This window comes from Takifugu rubripes, chromosome 1 (assembly GCF_901000725.2).
Source record: "Takifugu rubripes chromosome 1, fTakRub1.2, whole genome shotgun sequence".
NCBI lineage: Eukaryota > Metazoa > Chordata > Actinopteri > Tetraodontiformes > Tetraodontidae > Takifugu > Takifugu rubripes.
The window spans coordinates 17,137,388-17,152,784 of NC_042285.1; the positions used below are offsets into that span (position 1 = coordinate 17,137,388).

At 44.3% G+C, this 15,397-nt stretch overlaps 1 protein-coding gene across 2 annotated transcripts; it reads left to right on the plus strand.

The window, feature by feature from the left end:
* Positions 1 to 3,262: 3,262 nt before the first annotated feature.
* Positions 3,263 to 14,875, plus strand: srpx (sushi-repeat containing protein X-linked). Of its 2 annotated transcripts, XM_029845637.1 has the most exons (10): positions 3,263 to 3,486; positions 7,169 to 7,225; positions 9,644 to 9,835; positions 10,110 to 10,286; positions 11,429 to 11,555; positions 11,643 to 11,764; positions 12,024 to 12,203; positions 12,909 to 13,042; positions 13,793 to 13,914; positions 14,306 to 14,875. In XM_029845637.1, the coding sequence occupies exons 1-10, from the start codon at positions 3,396 to 3,398 to the stop codon at positions 14,487 to 14,489; spliced, it is 1,386 nt and encodes a 461-aa protein (XP_029701497.1). In that variant the 5' UTR covers positions 3,263 to 3,395; the 3' UTR covers positions 14,490 to 14,875. The 2 variants fall into 2 exon arrangements, with proteins under 2 accessions (XP_029701497.1, XP_029701499.1); XM_029845639.1 differs by lacking the exon at positions 7,169 to 7,225.
* Positions 14,876 to 15,397: the final 522 nt, after the last annotated feature.

The following is a 15,397-nucleotide window of genomic DNA, read 5'->3' on the forward strand; positions in this document are numbered from 1 at the left end:
GTGGATAAAACATGGAAGATTTTCTGGTAGATGTGCCAGAGCATCTTCAGAGTGCTGCCTGTATATTTTGAGCAAGTTAACAAACCCCCTGATGGTCACATTGGGCCCTACAATAACCTGGGGACTCACCAGGGCTGCGCCCTGCCTTCGCCCCGTCTTGCTGGGATAGGCTCCAGCACCCTTCCTGTGACCCTGAAAGGGATGCAGAGATCAATGGATCAAACAGGTCCGGACTGAAACCGTTGTGGCCATGTGGCAACCCCATTATGGGATGAAGAATCTTCACATGAAGAAAGTCCTTTACATCCAGAGAGGGAGGCATGGAACCAGCAGAACCACCATGTTGAGGGTCCCTGAATGAGACAGCTGCCTTAGTGGGCTTGTCAGGGTGCTGCTGATGGAAGTTGGCAATGAGGTGGGGGTCTAGGGACAGAAGGCTGAAGAAATGACTGGGATTCATGCAGGACTGACTGGTCAAAGACAGGCAAGGTTGGCAAAGGGAAACCAGTCCAGGAGTTAGTGCTGGAGAGGACAATCTGGCAGCGAGTGTGGCTGGAGTGGAGCAAACGGTGGTGTCAGTGGAAATATACTGCAGGAGGTGAGCAGAATGGCAGGACTATGACAAAAAGTTCAACAAGTTCAAATCCCACAGAGACGGAGAAGCTTACATTTAAATTCAAGACCTGGAACAGTCCACAAGTGTTCATTATAGAAATATAAAAATGACTGAAAGACAGTGGATATTCTAATAAATCAGATGTATAATGTATCATGAAAAGACTCAATAATGGCTGAGAAACATCAATCATAAGCGTAAATTGGGCTTTGTTTTAAAGTTGATTATTTAATTATTCATAACGGAGGTGAAATAACCAGCATATCTGTTATAAGTAGGAGATTAAAACACGCTGAAACCCCTGAAGGGCTGTCACTGTGGAAATAAAGGCAGGCACTGCAGTGAACAGCAGAGAATGTGAGTGGCCTCACACGCCGCACCTGATCACAAAAGAGATAGGAATTTATAAATGATACTTAGTGTCGGTTCCAAACTGTGAGCGAGGACATCTTACGTAAGAGCAGGGGTGCTGCTGAAGAGTCAAAAAGGGTAAAAGATCCAAAGAGCGAAACCTGCTGGGATGAAACTGCTTTCTGTCACTGTATCAGCAGTCTAACCATGACACTGTGCAAAGCCACCAACCCCAAAGAGGGAAGGAAAATGTGTTCCATTAAGAGTCTTCCAACAGCCTCCTCCTTTGAGGAGGAGGAGGAGGAACGTGTATCTGTAAATCTTAAACAGACTCTAGCAGTGAGGGAGAACATATATAGAGATACGGGGGGAAGAGAAGAGGTACTCGTCAGTATCAGTACCTGGATCTATAGAAAGTGGAGTGATGAAGAGAACAGAGAAAAGGAAGGTGACGATGCAAGTAGAAGGTTGAGAGCAGCTGGAGAATAAAGAGAACGGTGACCATGCGGAGTGGACTCTGAGGGACATGTGTGAATAGAGAGGATGACGCAGAAGAAGGAAGTGATGACCAGGATCATTCTGATCCAGAAAAGTAAGGCATGGAATCCATGAAAGGGAAGAAGACTGGTGAGAACAGACAGTTCCCAAATGATAAGAGAGGGGGAAAACGTAAAAGACAATTTGTTTGGGGAGGGGGACAAGGACACGGAAAAGAATAATTAAAATAAACACACGTGCACTTCAATAGTAGAGAGTCTCAGGAGAAAGTGAGATTTTCTTTCATCGATTTGCACCTAACGCGATTTTTGGAGTGTGATTTGGCGACATCCAGTGATGAAAATACGAGCTGCAGGAGATTAGTTGTTATTATCAAGGATGTCCGAGAACCTGCAGTTTCTACGCGTTTTTCCAAAGTTTTTTAGAGTCCAAAAAAGGATGAACTTGGGAAATACTCAATTAGTTACAGCTGTTTGAACAAGTACTAAATGCTACATTCAAGCTTGTTCCTGGATTCTGCAGAAACAACATTCTAGAACAGGATCCATAAACAGTGTCAGACGAGGATACGATGCAGCTGCTGACGCCTCCACTGGAGCTCTGGTGACCCGCAAACAGATGAGCGGCGCATATTTCATTTGATGAACATCAGAAGAACCACGAGAAAGGATTTCTCTGGAAAAATCAATTATATGTGATGCAAACGACCAACAAGAACATCATGATTTTCAGACAATCCTGAGGTTTCATCCATCTGTTCCTCCAGGTGGTCAAAGATTGTTTATTTTAGTTTATTTGAGTCTGAACTTGTTCAATGATGAGACCAGAGACTCTCGGTCAGTGATGATTAGGGACTCTGGCAGGTAATTACACAGCAGCTGAGCTCTCCTTCAGCACGCACACACACACACACACACACACACACACACACACACACACACACACACACACACACACTCTCTCTCTCTCTCTCTCTCTCTCTCTCTCTCTCTCTCTCTCTCTCTCTCTCTCTCTCTCTCTCTCTCTCTCTCTCCCAGCCGTCAGAACTCTTCCAACACCTTCATGTTTGGACTCGCCGCTTTCAGTGACGCACCGGATGTAAAAGCTTTTGAGGAGTGAAACAAAACCCAGCTTAGGCTCTCAGCAGGCCTGGACTTTCACCCAGCTTCCACCTTTCCCGCTGGGCAGACTGGCATTCAGCTTGGGGGGCTTCAACAAATGTCAAGACAGGACTGAGATGCTATCAATGATCTGCAGGGGGAAGTGGGCGAAATCTGCACACAATACCTCTGTCCTGAGGTCTCAACATGACTTGGCATTTGGACTCACTCACTCACACACACACACACCTCACCATGTATTTCATTTTCAACGTGTGTTGAAACGTGTGTCCCTACAGGTATAGATATAGGATAAAGAGAGGTGTTCATAGGCTGGGTGAAAAATGCAGAATACAAATTTTAATTTTAGTTCAATTATTATTGGTGCTGCTGCTGTTATTATTACAGTAGTGTGTGCGTGTGTATACGTTGGTAACCACTTCTTAAACCATATTCTGAACCTCTATTTTCCTTTTAAATGCTGGTGTTTTCACCCACTGGGTTATTCTGTGCCATTAAAGTGTCTGCTCACACCACTGCGTGTTTACACCGCCTGGATTGTGAGTGGAGCACCGGGATCTGACACCATGCGCTGCAGCTGTCCTGCAGGATCATCTGGGAGGAACTGGGCTGTCTTTTATGGCTCCAGTCCCTCGTACTGGTAATCAGGAACGTGTCACCGCTGACCCACATGAGCTGGCGCAGCCTCCTGGATCTGACTCGCCTCATGGCAGGCTCTCTCAGAAGAATCCTCCCTTGTTTCTGGAGCAAGAGGCGGGCCTTTGGAAAGTAGGAATGCGCTGGAAGTTTTCCTGCCGTCTCCCCTTCACATGCTCAACTGCGTCCGTCCAACTTTCAATATGGACATGTGGCCGCTGCTGCTCCTGCTCGTCCAGCTCTGCCTGTGCTCCGGCTACGAAGGTAAGAACCTGAGAACGAGCCCCATTCATACTTTAGCCTGTAATTAAGCCAGAGCGGCCAAAAGGATCAAATAACCGGAGCCCACAATTCAAGACTGCTGGAATGATGAGTTTTCAGAGGAAGGTTTGAGACCAAAGGTTTGTGGAGTCCTTCTTCTCTTGCATGATGCGTGGGACGCTTTCTGCGCTGGTTTAGGGTGAACGTGTTTACGTGGAGGGGGAGGACAGCGGGGGGAGTACAGTGTGCATCTGGGGGACTTTTCCTCTGCACAGAACTCTAATAAAAGTCCCGTATCTTAAGTGAGTTTGCGCTTTTCGTCCGTTCTTTATAATGGCTGAGCCAGGAACTAACCAACAAGACCTCTGTTCAACCTCTGGTCAATGCTGCTCTTTGTGGAATGATGAGTTTCTGTCTCTGCTGTTGAGCAAACACACTGGGATTCACACCCCAGCAGGGCTGCAGACCCTTTCCCTTCATCTTATTAACCCTCACCTTAAATACACATCCACATCATATCCTGCTTAACACATTTAGACATTTGATTCAAGACCCAGGGACAGATGCTATTCATATTGTTTGTCAGTCATTAAGTAATAACTGATGAGAGTATAGTATAAATAGAGACTCTTTGGTCCAGAAATAACAAAAAGATTCAAAACATGCGAGTCAGTGCAGGATTTTTAGGTTCTGAACTTTTTTTCCAAGCACAAAAACTATGCGGTGCACATGTGTGCCTACATGAGGTCCTCTGTGTGTGTGTGTGTGTGTGTGTGTGTGGGTTGACTGTATGCCTGTAGATGGTCTGAGAGTGGTTCACCACTGCTGATGATCAAACAGACTGAAACATGAATACAAGCTGTGGCGCAGATTTCTACACACTAAAAGCTGCCTGTGAAGCTGATAGTGAGGGCAGGGCATGTGTGTGTGTGTGTGTGTGTGTGTGTACATGTGTGTGCATGTGTGTGCATGTGTGTTTATTTTACAGGAGAGTGTTCTGTTTGTTCTGCTAATCAATTAGGCCTTTTTACCCATTGCACTGCCTACACTCAGGTAATGAAACCCTCTGTGTCCCAAAGCAAGAAAATCTGCAAAGTGTGAAATCATTTATGAGAAATAAGAGATAAATATCAGATATCTTCACTTTGAAGCGCATCCTATCCTCCATGGCTGCACTCAGAGAGGGAATATTTGGACCCGTCATTAGAAAATCCTGAGGGAGGAAAGAACGTCCGATTAATATTCAGTCAAGAAACACCGTCGAGCAGTGATAAACTTCAGAATGGTTCTTTTACTTTTAACATCCGATCAAACAGCAAGAGGAGTGTTACCATGTTCCTGAATCACTATGATCATAATTTATGTAATTATTTTCTATATACTAAAGAATGAAAATATACTGAACCGAACTAGAATTACAGAGAAGATAGTTTGCAGCTCTATCGAGAGGCACGTTGTCAGTTGTTCATCGACACACTGTCTAGGTCATTTGTACTGACTGGCCGCTGTTAGAAAGAACCATATTTCATCACTGGGCCTCTGCAGCCAGCAGCTGCTGCATGAATGCCTCCCACATAAGCAGTAACTTAAACCTACACATATTGTGGTAAAACATGTAACCATTACTGTTACTGGGTTATTAATGGAGGAAAATTGGGTGTCTGTGTGTGGGGGGGGGGTATTTTTCCCGCTCTCAATCATCAACCACTGATATATTATGTAAGCGGCAGCAGGCGTGTTAAGCAGCAAGTTCAATGTTAACCGTTAACGTGACATCCTATTTTATGTGGTGCTTTATTCTGCCCAGACAGTCCCTGGCAACCGTTCCAGGGAGTGCTTATTACGACTTTCTATATCACAGGCTCACACAGAAAAGATAATTGGGATATCTGACTCTGAAATTAAAAGCTAATTCACTCCCTGAGGATTTTCAGCAAAACGAGCTTTGAGTGCATCCTGTTCTGGCTTGACATGTCCTATACGCTCCACAAGGCTACCTTTGGAACAGCCGTCACAGGCTGCACATAAACGCTCAGGATATGATTATGGGAAGCTCAGTCAGTTGAATCTAAGTGCAAAGCAGTTCACTGCATTTATTATGGGAAGAATTTGCTGGAGCTGGAGCCTAACGCAGCTGCCCGGGATAGGCCTGAGGTCTGGTCCACAGCTGGACAAGTCGCCAGCTCATTGCACTGCCAACATACAACAACCGACAACCATTCACACCTACGGGCAATTAAAGAGCGGCTCGTTTCAGCAGGACTTTCTTGCTGTAAGGTGGCAGTCCTCACCACTGCATCACCAAGCCACCCAGCAGATTCTATTATTCATATATATTGGGGCCGCTGTGTGCGGACCAATGCTCCGGCCCTTCAAGCCTCATTAAATTACTCCAGTTTTAGAAGCAGACATTCTACAGCTTAATTGCCTCATTTAAATATGAAGGTAGATGCTGAAAAAGGAGGCAGCACTCCGAATACACAGACGTGGGTAAGTAGGGACGGTCCAAAAATAGTTCCCCACAAAGCCTTTAAAATGAGTCCTAGAATAAGATTTAAGGTAACACTGGTTTGTTTTATATATTAGAACATTAAAAAACAACATGTAACATTGTCAATGATCTCATCCTAGATAATCCAAATTATGCAGCACTACAGAACTTTAATCATCCCTTCAAAGACACACACACCTGCGCACACACCTGTAATTTGTTTTCCATTTTGTTCTCTGTCAACTTTCTTCCCATTAAGAAATAGATGCTGACGTTGTCCCATTAGGGAGCTAAATCTGACTCACACAGTAGGTGGGTTTGTTCTGCACCATCCACACTGTGTGTGCTGACTGCTAAAACCTCAGCGTGTGAATAGACTGAATACGCGCGCGTGTGTGTGTGTGTGTGTGTGTGTGTGTGTGTGTGTGTGTGTATTGAATGACTTGTGGCATTTTGGTCCAGACAGCTTTCATTAAACTGAAAGAAAAGCCATGATTAGGATATAAGGGGCTGGAAATGTGAGATGTGCCCATAGTGCCTGGTTCAATAACCAATACTAGGCCAATATGTGATTTCTTTTGGGGTGTGGGGGGCGGCTCATATGGGTCCACAACATAACATCCTAGAGCCAGGGTTGAAGTCTGCTAACTGTACTTAACCCCTTCCTTACACCTCCTCCTCTCAAACACATCTTTCCATCCTTCCTTTCTCGCTGGCTCATATTCCAATAGTAACCCGCTGCTTTGTGAAGGTTAATGATACATGTTCTGTTTCGTGTCACCGCTTCACTCTTATCTCAGAAAGGTAAGTACGATTAATAGAAGCAAGTTTGGTATTAAAAGTTAATCAATGTTTTACTACTACTCATGCTTCCCAAAACAATAGAGGGCCTCACTGCTGGATTGGAAACAATGGATCTTTGTATCACAAAAATACATTTTTCCAAATAGGATTATTGAGCTTTATTCCTTTAGTTGCATGCAAAGTCTGTCCAAAAGATCCATATCCCCCTAGAGTCTGATTCTAATGAGAAGTTAAGCAACAGTCTCAAATGAGTTCTCGGTGCTGTTTGGCATTTTAAAAAGCCCCCACACAGACCAGAACAACGCTTTCATCTATTGCTTAACATCTTGGATACAGATCTTTTGGTTGTATTAGTTGCTTTTCCTCCTCTTTTTCCCCTTTTATCCCCAGGGTCAGGACAATATTCCTATGGAGATGATGAGGAGTGGTATTTTCGTACATATCAAGGTGACTACCTGCTGCTAATACCTGCATGTAGAACCACAGTGCATGCGTCCAGAAAAGGATTTTTTTGGTTCAAAACCTTGAAGAACTTCCCTTTGCTGTATTATTGTTATTCTATTTTAAATTAAATCCTCACAGTCCTGTCGATTCCTCAGAAGAGCAACTATTAAATAGTTTAGAGACAAGTGGGATCTATTTACTGAGTTGTTGTGGGTCACACAAATGTCATTAACGAATACCATGGAAAAGAAAAGTCCCTTAAAATCCAAACCTTCAGTGCTTTTACATTGATCAAGCAGGACATCGGAACCATTGTGAGGTGAACTCAGAAAAAAGTTTTGTCTCTCGTCACTGGAACCTGGCGACTAACAACCATTTTCTCCCGAGTCGAAGTGTAAAAGGGGTCCCTATTTAAATGATCTTGGCAGGGGCCAAATAGTATTGGCAGGTTGTCTGGGTCAGAACAACCCCACAACTGTTGCCCCTGTGGGGTTTTCCTGGTCTGCAGGGGTCAGGAACAGGGAGAATTAGTGACTTGGTTGTGAGTAGTGAAGGTGCTTTCATAAACAGGAGTGGGAGCAATGGCCGAGGGACAAGATCCTGGAGCTCCAATTGCTCAGGAGCTTTATGCTGGCTTTGATAAAAAGGTGTCACACATTGTTGTGTTTGGGGCTGCAGAGCTGCAGAGCGGTCAGGGTGACCAAGCTGACCCTTGTCCAAAACTGAAAGTGCCTCATCTCATGCCAAGAAAACCATGATGGAGGACTTGTTTGGACACCCCTGACATACACACTTTCATAAAAAATGATATTCCTTGTAGACTGTGACCTATTTCAGCAGGATAATGAGCCCTAGCGCAAAGCCCGAATGGTCCAGAAAGGGGTTTGCAGGCGGTCCTGATGTTATGCCTGGAGTGTATCTTCTCCAGAAGTACACGTTCTTACTTCTACCTCACAGCTCAGTCAAAGGGAAGTAGCGTCCATCTTATTGTGGTTAGTTAATGCAGATATGGAACCTCACTGTCCAGGCCAAACCAACCTCTCCCCTTATGTAAAAGGCCAAATAAATCTAGACATTATGTTCTCTCTAACTGCTGCAGAGACTTTGCCAAAACACACATCATCTTAGCTTTGTAATGAACCTTTATTCCAACCTGAAATTGCAAGCCTAGTGTTTATTTCCCCCAATTATGGCTCATTGGGACATGTTGCATAGTCTGATATTTCTATTGACCATAATTTTGGCTCTAAAGAACTTTCACTGACTTTCAGAGTTATGCATGCTTCAGAAATATTTTTTCACAATATATAAATCAAGTAAAGACATTTGGTAACCACATAGTCCAACAGTTTCTTAAGATTTATATATAATTAGGAAGCGGATTAACCATTGAAACAGCAGCAATACATATTATTCCACCAGCTACAAGGGAAAATAAAATACCTTAAATGATCCTTAAATACAGTATAAGGAGGAAGAAGAATAAACGTAATTAAATGTTCATGTTATCAAATAGCTGTCAGATTGCATTCAAAACCTCTCCAAAAGCTCTGGAACACTGGATACATACGTATGTGCAAGTTAATGCAGTGTTTTCCTGCAGGAGAAGAGCACCGAGCACCCGATTAAAGCATGCTGTGTTTGTGATGTTGCAGGGTTGCATTAGTGGCAGCAACAGTTATTGGTTTGCACATAGATAGGGTTTGCACATAGACAGGGTTTGCACATAGATAGGGTTTGCACATAGATAGGGTTTGCACATAGACAGGGTTTGCACATAGATAGTCCATCAGTGCTGACAGCAGGGTTTGGAACATCATTCTGTGCTGTTTGCTGCCGATCCAGATCACTTCTTTTCAGAGATGTCTGTTTATTCTCAGCACGACCACAGGCCGAGCCACAATCTGATCATTTTACAACAGCATGGCAGCAGAGTAAAGTGACTACTGTGGTGGCTGGTCTCCCTTTTAATGTGTCTACCATAGTATGAACGCTGGTGGATTTAATTAGCATCTCTCTATCTATTGCTAAGCTAAACTAGTTAAGACTCTGTATAGTTGCACTGGAATATCTATGATCCATCTTAGCTTGAGGTGCAGATAGCTTAAAGCTTGAGGATAATGCGGAGTAAGACTTTTCTTTTGACATTATCTGCCTTTCTTATCAAAGCCGGCTATAATTGCCCCATTAGATAATGTTGGATTATGAAGGTAATGAAATCAAATACATCTTAGCTCAGATAGCACTCAAGGCAAAAGTCTTCTCAGATTTTAATGTCCTTGGATAAGTGTTAATCACCTAACGACCGGTAAGTTACAGTGCCCCCCCCCCCCCCACAATGCTGTACCATTTAACAGATAACAAATTGGCAGCTAGGCAAGGAGGAAAAGGTCAACTGAGATATCTTTCCTGCTGTCATAGGAACACCATGGTGTGCGCCCATTAAATATGTGAAACATGGCTCTGTGAGCTGCAGCGCGCCAACAGGACAGCAGCACAAGAATGTGATGGGGACGCGCTGTAAGATCCGCTGTAAGCAAGGCTATGAGACCCAGAGCTCGGAGGTGGTGTGCATGGCCAGCAGGCGCTGGTCCTCCAACTACGCCTGCCAGGGTAAGCTCCCAATAGAACACACGCAGTGTCCCCGTACGCTCTCCACATGTCTAATTTTTTGGACATGTTCTAGGTTTGACACATTTGCTTTGCACACAAATTATTTCTTGGAGCTTTCCTACGACTGAAATGCAGCCAGAAAAATGTTTTCTTTGTTGATAAGAGCTTCGTCAAATGGAAATTTTCAGAATTGTGGGAGACAATGAACAGGACATTTTCTGGGGGGGGATGATTACATGGCTCAAATAATGTGTTTTCATGTGTGGCTGTGCAGAGGTCCGCTGTCCCAAGCTCAACATGCCTGTTAACGGTGGATACAAATGTTCAGATGGCTCCTACTTCAACTCCCGCTGTGAGTTCTTCTGCGCCCCCGGGTTCGGCCTGAAGGGCCAGAAAACCACAACCTGCCAGCACAACAAAGCGTGGAGCGCCGGAGTCCCCACATGTGTCGGTAAGTCTGGTTTCCCACAGCCTGATGGAGACTGCATAGCATTCGTCTCGCAGAACCCCCTGGAACAGGTAATTTCCTTGCCTCAGGCGTGAGGTGAATCCTAGATTACTGGATATCAATCAGAGGTTATATTATGGCTGCTTGGGAACAGAGCTCTCTTCTACAGAGTACCTATACACACATTAACCCACACTGTGATTATGATCATTATCATCTCTGGAAAATTGTGAGTTTTTCACATATTTGCTGCCAGACTCTGAGCATGAAAATAACGGCCTGCGTGGAAAGAGCTGGCACTTATGGGGGGGGGGTCACATAAATGGCTGAATAGCCTCGAAACCTTGGTGACAATTGATAATAACGGGGTTTTTAGAGTGTACACAGTTATTTAGACCTCATTACGCCTTAGCCTTCAGATTCTGGATCCTGTTTATCAGCCCGTAGGTCTGTAATGATGTTATATGATGCTTCCAAGCCGGCAACAGCCACAGACACACATCAGGTTTTCACTGCGTCTGACTCTCGGTGTGTGTAGTTTTTTCATTAGGCCACCTCTTTCTCAATTTCCGTCAAATTTCCGCAGCCCTCTCACTTGCACCTACATTTGAGTGCATTACAGGTCAAACAGGTCTCTGGCAAGCTTTGAGGGAATCTCTTCAAATTTGCCACAACCCTCGGTAAACAGATTTTGGTGGTTAAAGGTCAAAAGTCACGTTGAACAAGACCTTTGCTCAATTTCTCAGGAATGCTCTGCAGGAGTTTCTTCACATGTGTTTTAGATTTGGCAGAATATTTGCAGCAAATTTGAAGGGTAGTAACTCTCTCACTCAACATGTTAACCAGCATCAAAGTGTAGAGGTTTTGGTTAAGCATCGTTTTCTAAGTTTCAGTCGCAGCTCAGTCAAACTTCAGTCAAAGAAGCGGTCGGTCATGACCCCTTTAATGGACGATTCCGCTCTCGGCTGCATCACACATGACTCATTCACAAGCCAGGTTTAACAGTCTTTCATGATGACTAAGTCTCTTTTTTGCTGCACCAGATTACTCATGCTGCGAGTGAGACATTAACGTTCCCACATGCTTTCTCTAATGAAGGTCATACAGATGCGTCCAGCCTAATGTGAGCTTCTCCCTCCCCATAGACATGGATCCTCCCAAAATCAAGTGTCCTAATCTGAAGGATAAATGGGCAGAACCAGGAAAACTGACAGCGAGGGTGACCTGGGACACACCAGAGGGTGTAGACACTGCAGATGGCATCCTGACAGAGTCAGTTCCGTCCCTGCCTCCTTTTTCGGCCGATTTGTCTCGATTCCTCCCGGCTACGCACCTCTGAGCAGGTCTCGTCTTTTTCAGTGTTGTTCTGAAAGGGAAACCTTCAAAGTCAAACTTCCCAGAGGGGTTGCATAAGCTGTCCTACACAGTGTTTGACCGAGCGGGCAACAAAGGATCCTGCCGCTTCACTGTCAGGGTGCGAGGTGAGCTTCTAACACGTGTCTGAGAGATGGAGCATTTTTAATTACGCATGCATAGTCTACATGTTCCTGCACAAAGGTTTGAAAAGAACATTAGAACAGAGGAGCACAGAGGACACACAGTGTATTTGATATCTTGTTTTCTTTTGATCTGACCTGCTCACAGACACCCCTGACAGCAGAATATTATTAACGTTAAGCCTGCCGCTGCCTTCCTTTCTGCTCTGCTTCTCATGTTTTCTGCTTCTGTTGTATTTTTCAGTGCGCCGTTGCAGCCAGCTGTTTGCGCCTGACAACGGTTACATGAATTGTGACAGTGATGGCGACAACTACGGAGCCACGTGTAGTTTCAAATGCACCGGCGGCCACGAGCTGTCGGGCAGCGCCGCCAGAGTGTGTCAGTACGGGCTCACCTGGTCCGGCACAGAAACAAAGTGTTCACGTAAGTCTGTTTTTTTCCTTTTTCACTTTGCTTTGTGTGCATCAATGACAGTTTTATTAAACAGAATTTATTTTAAGAGATGTCATCAAGAACAACTTCAGAACTACTAAATGATGAAAACATTACTTTAAGATTATTTTACAGTGTTATTAATGTATTTGATGCAGCGTTATTTTTACATTACATGGTAACAAATACAAATATCCATTAAATCTCCATCTGGATAGATCTGATCTAAGCCAATCACACCGAGTAAAATCCTCAAAATATTGTAATGTAGCCTTTTCATGCATGTTAGTGAAAGACATTGCAAACACAATTTTTATGTTACCTCTTTCTACTAATCAGTAGCTGCTCAGAGGACCATTAAGCTGTTTTATGTGCCATCTTTCCCCAGCAGCAGCGTTCTACTAATGTACCCTTTGGTCTTAATTTCATTTCATGAGCGACGTTGAGCGGAGGAGAAAAGTTCTGCTCTTTGTTGATTAGAAAAATCCACACTTCACATCCCTCTGCTGAACATCTAAAAACCTGAAAGAAACACACAAATGACAGAAGGAGTGAAAGTGGGGCAGCATAAACTAAAATGTTGCATGAATGGCTGATCTGCAAGAGGCTCAGGGGAATCTGGGGGCGCTCTCTGTAAATCCTGCCCTCTTGCCCTCTGTGTCATATCTAGACTTTGTGTTTTATTGTATCTTGCAGCCATGAACATTAACGTGGGGGTGCGCACGGCTGCTGCGCTGCTGGACCAGTTCTATGAGAAGCGGCGGCTCCTTATTATATCAGCCCCCACAGCAGCCAATCATAATTACCGCTTCCAGATGACTAACTTACAGGTGAGGCAGGAAGGGTAATGAATGGTGGGAGTTTGATGCTCCGGTGAGTCTGTTGCTGCTGGACTGCTGCTCCATTCTAACCATCATGGAACAAAACATTGATAAAAATAACAGAGGTCGAGAAAGGTTTTATTCCTTTGGGAAAGGAGCGATGATATGTGACCAGCTGAGTCACCGCACTGTTATCCACTTAAAGGTACTTGTGTCCGGGTTAAAATGTTTCCATTTCCTTAAAACAGAATGGAATGTAAATCAATAAAAACAATTTTACAAGAGCTACTGTTATCAGCAACTATTAAAGATGCCATTAATGTGACCCTTTCCCACGACCTGAGCTCACCTGAATGATAAATGCTGCTTTAGGAGAATCTTACGTCACTTGATAATATTGAGATTTAATCTCCTCACATTTTCCTTCTGCCTTTTCTTGGCTCGGCTTCTTTTTAGAGGCTGTTTTGTCTTTTTTTTCTTGACTACTATTGTGGGATGATGGGAAGGGGTCTGGAGCCTATCTCAGCTGTATACAGGCCAAGGCAGGGTTGGGGGTACGGTACCTTGCTCAAGGGTAACCCATCAGTGCTCTGATGGGGTGCTGGCGACGTTACTAACACACCTTCCAACTGCAACCGGGGCTTGACCCGAGAACTCTCTGCTTTGGGATAGAGCGTTTATTAACCTTGGGTTACTCCTTTGCACTCGGTAAAATGGATTATAGCTCAGACCCTCTTGATCTTTCCTCTGTGGTAACAGCATGCTCAGTGTGGACTGGACCTACGACACGTGACTGTGATTGAGGTGGTTGGGACGTATCCGGCACAAATCGGCAGAATTCGGCACACTGTGCTGCCTCCAGGACTGGCCCTGCAGCTCCGGTATTACTGGGATAGCAACCACACACACACACACACACACACACACACACACATGCATCCTTATACCTCTATCTTCATGAGGACTTTTACAGACATAATACATCCCCCAGCTCCTCACCCTAATCCTAACCTAAACCCACTTCTAACCTCAACCTTAAAATCATGTCTTCACTTTCAAACAGTCTTTTGAATTGGGGACCAGCCAAAATCTCCTCACATCCCCAAAATGTCCTCACTTTGCTAGTAGAATGAATATCGTGGTCCTCAATAGCAAGTGACATAAAAAGTACAATAAAACACACTCACACCCAATAAGGTAAAATAATTCAACTTCCCACCACCTTAAGACGATGCCTGACAGACTCGGCTGTTTACATGTTGTTTTTTTAAGGTTACTGCTCCGGATTTCTCAGCGGTCTTTCCAAATGGTGCTGGTAGACAAGCAGGGCACGGACAAGCAGCGTTACCCTTTCCCGATCACAGCGGCTGAATTATTCACCACCATCGACACTTTCCCCCTCCGCAAGGACGAGATGGTGCTGCAGCAGGAGGCCGGCCAGACCTGTCACTCCTGAAACGCCGGGGCCCCCCCAGTTTCTGATCCGTTTCTCCTTCACTTACAACAGAATGGAATCTAGTGTATCTTTTCATGTCACACACTTCTACCTGGACTCATTTAATCTTTTATACAGAAGGTGTAAATACATCTGTGTTTATGTCAGAACAGATGAAGATGTCACTCATGGACCTGCAGCAAGATTTCTTCAAAGACCTTACTGAATAAAAGGGGTCACATCGTTGATTAGAATTGTATTTATTCCTATGTCCTGTCTATCTTTGTGTTTTATTATTGATATTTTGTAAAGCAGAAAAACATGTTTTACCGTTTTGTATGGCCTTTTATAAACTGTACCTGTCTAATATTTATATCTTCTATAAAAGTGATGTATTCTGACACTGAACAGTGTGTGTGTGTGTTTTATGTATAGTGATTTGCATGTATAGAGATAATGAATAAATATGACAAAAAAACATCTGGATGAGCAAAAGAGGCAGCCTGGCCGTGCGCTCGCCTGAACACATTTGTTTCTCTCTGCGTAACCTGCAGTCCGGAGGAGCCATTAGCAGCTACTCTGTGGCGCCTGGGGACCAGAACCAGATCTGGAGGCTCCCTGGAAGCAAAATTACAGGTGGAGGGTGGGGGCGGGGTGGTGAAGCTGCATCCAACAAGTACGGACATGAGGAGAACGTGCAACGCTGCAATTTTAACCACATAACTGGTTGATTTAAATGAAAGCTTAGAATGTGTGTGGGAATTCCATCAGCTACATATTTCCAACTGTTGCAAAGAAAAACACTGAGCTACCTGAAATCCCAGTGATGAGAAGCTAAACTGTAACATGAATGTTTACAGGACGTACGTGACCACTCGGTTCAGACAGCTACATCTTCATATATGTATAAGTGTGAAATAAGTTAGGAA